The following is a 7,220-nucleotide window of genomic DNA, read 5'->3' as shown; positions in this document are numbered from 1 at the left end:
ATGCTAGTTTCGGGGGGAGCGCTTTCCAGAACGTTCTGGAACAAGTTCGGTGTTCAAGGTTAAAGGTAGCGCTAGTGTTCCGCCCGGAAGTAGTATTCAGGCGCCCCACGCGTCGTGCTTTTTGGTAGTTTTTTACGTAATTAGTAGCGCAGACCAGCGCTTGAAGGAAACCTAACAGGGGATTATTGAATCGCATGTGACTTTTACTGAAGGGTGACAGAACGAAGAGCAGTAACGCCCACTGTGGCTGACGCAAGCGCATTAAAGCTTTGTATTCACGTGTTGTGAATCCTTTTTATTCGGGCAGCAGCAGGGCTAGCAGTCATGGTAAGTGTCTGTTATATCTGCATTGTGATTTGTTGTATATTACACCTAGGGGTGTATTTCTCTTTCATTCCCGGGTTTAATAACTCCCATGTCAGTATGTATAGACTATTATATCTTAAGGGGGGCATAACCAAGGTGCTTTGTCATGCCGGTACAAATAAGAGGCTGCAAATGTGTTTTATGTATTTATTTAATACAATAATTGATAATATTGCCCCTTGTAAGTTCCTTTTGAAGTCCTCTTTCTCTCATAGTGAAAGCCTCTATTCACACATGCCGGTTTTCCAAGCAGGCTGGGATTCTAAAGGGGTGGACACATGTCATTTCTTTAAATGCAATCCTGTTTATAGCTTGATAAAGTGCATTAAAAAAAACTGGATCATAATCTGCATTAATGTCCTTCATTCTCCCAGGAGCCATGATCTCCTGATCTCTCCCCCGTGATCTGTATTAATGGTTGGTGCCAGTTACTTCAGTAGAAAACTGCTAATTCATAAGCCCTGTTATTCCTTGCAGTTTAGGGTTCTGGGTTACAATCCGAAAGCGCAAAATATCTGTATTTTGTGTATCCTTAGGGTTCTCCAGATTTCTGCCACATTCAAAACCTATACTAGTGGGGTAAATAAGATTGTAAGAATAGTTTATCAGTGTAGTAACGTCAGTTTTCTGGCGTATGAATGTTGCACACTTGTTCATTCTGCCAGTTTACACTATTTATGTGACTTTTACATTTACAACGATTTCAACTTGTATCATATGTACAAAAAAAAATACAGTTGTTTGTCAGATTTATGACTGGCAACTTCTCGAAAGGTGCAAATCCGATCCCGTAGGAAATGGTGAGGAACTGGTTATGCTAAAAAATGTGCGACTTGTGACTTTATACCAAAAAAGTCAAACGCAATGCAGGCTTTAACACTTCACCTGCCAGATTTATCAAGCAGACTTTGCCACTATGGTAAATCTTAAGTGCTGAAGAGATCCTAAGACAGGCAGGATTTGTGCTCCAGTTTTCAGACAAATTATGAAGTTACCACAGTGTTTATAGTAAAAGCATCTTGCTATATGCTTATAGAAACCCGTCATGACATAAAAACAAATTGTTAATGTGCATGACCTTCTTCAAGGTCAGTGTGTTATCCAAGGACATGCGGTGATGGATTGTTCCAGTTTATAAGGTCAAGCAAAATACAAAAGTGGGGAAAAGACTAAAAATGGCAGCTAATTCATCAATGTGTGTGACCTTGTTCAAGGTTATGTCTGTTATTCAACTTCAAATGGTTTGGAGACCTTTCCAGAAACAGACTATTTGTAACAGTACAGTTATATAGTGAAATTCATTTGACCAAACAATCTTCATCTATCTTTGATTTACAAAAGAGTCCAAATATATATACATATATGCACTGCAGCTTCATTGTGCATTTTTGGGACTACAGTTTGTGTGTTGAGACAGGTTAACTTTGACTTCATAGAGCCACCACTAAGGCATCAGGCATAATCTGCCTCTTATCTATAGCAAGGTTTTTAACTAGGCTCAGCACTATGCCCATTTTTTGTGGGACACTAAGCTACTGGTCTATTGGGACCTGTGGATGGCTTAAAGGAAACCATAACTACCGTATATACACGAGTAAAAGCCTAAACCCCTAATTTTAACACACAAACCTGGAAAAACCTATTGACTTGAGTATAAGCCGAGGGTGGGAAATGTATTGGTCACAGACCCCCAGTATATAGCCTGCGAGCCCGCCCGCCACCCCTTTATATGGTATCATAATTTATACAGTTGAAAAGACACTTGTCCATCAAGTTCAACCAATGAAGGGACGGGATTGCATGAGGAAGGGATTTAGGGGAACAATTCTATAGAACATAACCATCAATGTAATTTAGGTGTAAAAATGCATCTAGACCCTTCTTGAAGCACTCTACTGTCCCTGCTGTGACCAGCGCCTGAGGCAGTCTATTCCACAGATTGACAGATCTCATAGTAATAAAGCCCTGTCGTCCCCGGTGATTAAACCTTGATTTCTCCAGGTGTAGACAGTGCCCCCTCGTCTTTTTGATTTAATTTGGAACAACTTACCACCATATTTTTGTATGGACCATTCATATATTTATATAAATTAATCATGTCCCCTCGTAGTCGTCTCTTTTCCAGATTAAATAAATCTAGTTGTTTTAATCTTTCCTCATAACGAAGACCCTACATACCCCTTATCATTTTTGTGGCTCTACGTTGAACCCTCTCCAGCTCCAGGGCATCCTTTTTATGGACCCGGGCCTAGAACTGGACAGTATATAGGCCAAACCAATGCCTTGTACAGTGGTAATATTACATCCCTATCACGAGTCCATACTTTTGATACATGAAAAGATCCAACTGGCATTGTAACATCCAATGGTGTTTCTGCCCCACCCCGGTGTTCTTTTTGATGGGTACCAAACCTTGCTATGACCATCCATAGTGATGTCTGTAAGATATCCATAGTGGGACAATTAAAGTAATTTTTTTTTTTTATTATTTTAATAAAAAATAAATCCATAAAATCCCTTGTTTACATATAATTGGAAAATAGAGTGAAAATCAACAAACAAACCATAGGTTCATAGTATTGCCGCATCCATAACGACCCATAGAATAAACTATCTTTTATTGAACCTGTACAACAAATGCCCCAAAAAATTTGTTGTTGTTGTTTTTTGTTTAACCTAATTTGTTCATCCCGTGAAAAACGCTCTCAAGTGGCCACAACAGAAAAATATTTTATAGCTTATTAAAAACCTTTACATCTTATAGGGTAAAGTAGCTACTACATGGCTCTCCTTCCCTTCAACACCCACTGTGTGCCCATACGAGTAATAAGCACCAGGAATATGGGTGCTGGCTTTGCACTACAATGACTCCAGTTATTGTATTGCACTCAATTCTGGTATCGGTAGCTTGTACTTCTCTCTCACTGCTCCAAACCTGAAAATGGGCAGGGAGAGGGTGTTGGAATACTTCTCTCTCCATGATGCACTTTCCAGGTCATTCCTCCTGGGTCCTCTCTCACCTTCTCACGTCTTTTTGGTCCACAGTGTCAGGCTTTCCACTCTTCCTCTTTGCTTGTGGCTGAAGTATACAATCCTCCTGGCTCACTACTTTTGCTTCATGGCTACCTCAATATCCATCTTGTGATATTCCAATCATCGTCATAGGAGGCTTTAACTTCCATATTTACACTCCCAACTCCCCTCTTGCCTCTCGGCTGCTATCACTAACTACCTCTCTAGGCCTTTCATGTGTCCTAGATTTTCATACTTATAATACCCAACTTTCTTCAATATCTAATTTCATTAAATCTTCCTGCCACTTTGACCTTAACCTTCCTTCAATTATTGTCAATAATTCTTAACCTTCTCATTCATCAACCCATCGTATATACCGAAACCCACAAACACGTCATGGCACCTGAAAACTATTCTGCCCTACAAAAAATCAATGCTTCTCCTTCCCTTCCTCGCTTTGCCGTGTTCCCAGACAGCGGGTTTTATCCACATATGGGGTTTCCTCTTACACAGAAAAAACAGCACAATATGTTCCGAGATGCGGTCCCTACTTTTACTGTATTAGAGATAAATATTAGAGAATATTTTGTTTGAATTTCTATAAAATACTTTAAAGGTTAACAAGCTTCGTGCCTGCTGTTGAAAAGTGAGGGTTGAAGTTAATAGACAACCCTCACAAATCATCCTGTTCTATTAACAGAACTTCCAAATCCCCTATAGTAATGAAATGGTCCCTTTAAATAATTGATTCTAAAATGTTCTTCAAAATTTGAGAGAATGCTGTTCCATGTGTGATCTTTCTAGCGTCGTAATAAAACAAAAAAACACTTATAAAATGATGCCAACGCAAAGCTGAGATATGATAATAGTTAGTTACTAATTTCAGTAGCAACTATCAGTTTGAAAAACAGAACATTTTGAAGTTTGAAAATAGCTTATTTTTTCAAGATGTTTACCAAATTCACCTTTTTTCATAAATAAATGTTAAATATATCAACCAAAATTTCCCACTCTTTTGAAGTACAAAATATAACGGAAAAACTAAATAAAAAAAAACATTTGGGTAAGTTAAAGCCTTCTAAAGTTATAACCAGATAAAGTGAGACATGCTGGTTTTGAAAAATAGGCCATGGTCATCAAGGTCCAAATGAGCTTGGTCACTAAAGGGTTAAAGGAAACCTACCATGAGGAATCTACCATCAGAAGTACCTTGTACACAAGTTTAAGGCGCGTTTTTCAGCACAAAAAGTGCTAAAAAAAACCCTAACTCGCCTTCAACTTCAGTTTATGAGAAAAAACACTCTGTACTCCGGCTTCATCTCCTGTCTTAATCTTCGGCACGCTGCATCGCGCATTCGGACAGTGTGTGCGCCGCCATCAGCACACACTGATGTCAGCAAGCTGCTGACGTCCATGGTGTGTGCGACGGCACCACATGGGGAACGGAGATGAAGACCTAAGAGGACCTGCGGGGGGGGTGTAGGAGATGTGAGTACAGAATGCTTATATTTGAGTCAATAGGTTTTCTCCGTTTTTTTTTTTTTTTTTTTTAAATTGGGTCCCTTGGCTTATACACTGGTTGGTTTATACCAGTGATGGCGAACCTTTTGGAGACCGTGCCCAAACTACAACCAATACCCATTTATATGTCACAAAGTGCCAACATGTCAATTTAAGTAGTAACTTATTGATCCCTGCTGTATCGCAGGTTTCAATCGTATTGGTGTCCTGAGTTCACCAATACAATAGAAAGATGATGGAGAAATTTGGATTGTAGATTCAATCCAGGGTCCCCTGAAGAGAGAATCGGGGGACCCAGAGCAGGAGCTCCAACGACAACTCTTATCTATTCACACCTTCTCAGTCCTCCTTTAGTGCTGGCAGCCAAGGATATTGCTCTAAAATGGCGCTGAGCATGGCGCATCCTAGGCTCTTTCGGACCACAGGAGGAAGTCCCGAGTCCTGTCTGGCAAACTCTGTTGGCATGAAGGCCTGGGGGCTCTAAGTGCCACCTCCTGGCACCAGTGCCATAGGTTCGCCACCACTGGTTTATACTGTAGATCTGATGGTAGATTCTTCCTGTCTACCTCTTCTCTAATCTATAATAATCCTGGAATCTAACCTAAATTGTTAATCTACTTCTGATGGTAGATTCCTCTGTAGTTTCCTTCAACAGGTAAAAAGGATGAATAAAATAAGTGTTGAAGGAGGTATTTTCCCTCCAAGCTTAATTTGAATTCCTATACAGGCAGTCCCCGGGTTACGTACAAGATGGGGTCCGTAGGTTTGTTCTTAAGTTGAATTTGTATGCAAGTCGAAACTGTATATTTTATAATTGTAGTTCCAGACATTTTTTTTTATTTTTTGACCCAGTGACAATTAGAGTTTAAAATTGTTTTTGCTGTAATGGGACCAAGGATTTATTTATTTTTCTTATGTGCAGGCGGGAAGAGCTTTCAAGAACTTTATCCCTTTACTGGACCGTGTCCTTGTTGAAAGGGTTCCTCATGAGACTGTAACCAAAGGAGGAATTGTTCTTCCTGAGAAATCTCAGAACAAAGTCTTGCAAGCAGTGGTTGTAGCAGTTGGTGGAGGTTCTAAAGGAAAGGTAATTTTTATATGTATATATTTTTCTATTTGCCTCATTTTATAAAGTTGTAGTTTTCTATATTAAGATATATTCTTTATTCTGAATCCATCTTTGCTTTCCTTTGAAAACATATATGACTAGTGGCATACAAAAGAAATGGGTGCATCAATCTACTCTAGGGAATGACAATATCTTTGTTAGCTTCAGGAACAGCCGGATTAGTGTAATAAACTTCTTAAAAAATATGCATATGAGCTCTAACTACATTTTTTTTTCAGTTCTTGTACTTAAATTTCTATATTCTCAATCTGTGGTGGCCTTTCTTGTTTTTCAGAATGGAGAGCTCAAGCCTGTTGATGTGAATGTTGGAGAAAAAGTTCTTCTTCCTGAATATGGAGGAACTAAAATTGTTCTTGATGATAAGGTATGCCTAGGTTGTACACTCTCTCCTATTCTTTTAATATTTTATTGTACGATCATAATAATGTGTGATTTTTTTTTATTTTTTTTTTTTTTTTTTCTCTCTAGGAATACTTCTTATTCAGAGATGGAGACATTTTAGGAAAATACTTGTCATGACAACTCTTCTCCCACCCCCCACCCCCACTTTTTCTCAAACCCTTTCTCCATTCCAGATGCTATTGAAAATCAATATTGTGTAGCTAATGTAATGAATTTGGTATATTAAAGAGCAAAAAAGTACATTTTTTTTGGTGCATTTTGTCATGTGAGATATATATTCTATATTTAAAATAATTTGTGACCATCTCAATGAGAAGGGAGAGTCTGATACTCTACCATTTGGTACTCTCATAAGACTTAGTACATGGAAGTTTTACTGTGCAAACCTATGGTCTCTGTGATGAAAATGGACCATGCAGCCAAGGGGAGAGGGACACTTTGTTGCTCAGTTCCATTACTCCCCCAGTTTTATCTGATTAACTTATGTCTCCTGAAGCCATAACTTCAAAGGTGTAGACCATTCCTACTGCCACTGACAGCTTTCAGCGTTTCCTCCACTTTCTTTTACGCTGAACCATAAAAAAATAAAAATATCTAACTAATGTGCTCGTTATGGATTTATGGTCCATCCTAGCCCAAGGCCAAATACATATCTGGGATCAGGGCAGTGATGCAAACGCTTATCTTGGTTGGTTTGTTCTGCCAGTCTTGGAAAGGGAGATGTAAAGTTCTCTCAATGGAAGCAAAGGAAGTGGGTCTCAACAGTATGCAGAGATCCAGATGAATC

The 7,220-nt window shown here is 39.0% G+C and overlaps 1 protein-coding gene across 1 annotated transcript; it reads left to right on the top strand.

Moving 5' to 3' along the window:
• Window positions 1-15: 15 nt before the first annotated feature.
• Window positions 16-6,673, top strand: HSPE1 (heat shock protein family E (Hsp10) member 1). The gene is made up of 4 exons (XM_072120890.1): window positions 16-327; window positions 5,825-5,989; window positions 6,306-6,395; window positions 6,500-6,673. Exons 1-4 carry the CDS (start codon window positions 325-327, stop codon window positions 6,548-6,550), a joined length of 309 nt encoding a protein of 102 aa, XP_071976991.1. The 5' UTR covers window positions 16-324; the 3' UTR covers window positions 6,551-6,673.
• The last annotated feature ends 547 nt before the right edge of the window (window positions 6,674-7,220 follow it).

The sequence above is a fragment of the Engystomops pustulosus genome, chromosome 8 (genome assembly GCF_040894005.1).
Source record: "Engystomops pustulosus chromosome 8, aEngPut4.maternal, whole genome shotgun sequence".
NCBI lineage: Eukaryota > Metazoa > Chordata > Amphibia > Anura > Leptodactylidae > Engystomops > Engystomops pustulosus.
Note: the sequence above shows the minus strand (reverse complement) of the source record. Positions and strands in the feature narration are given on the sequence as shown.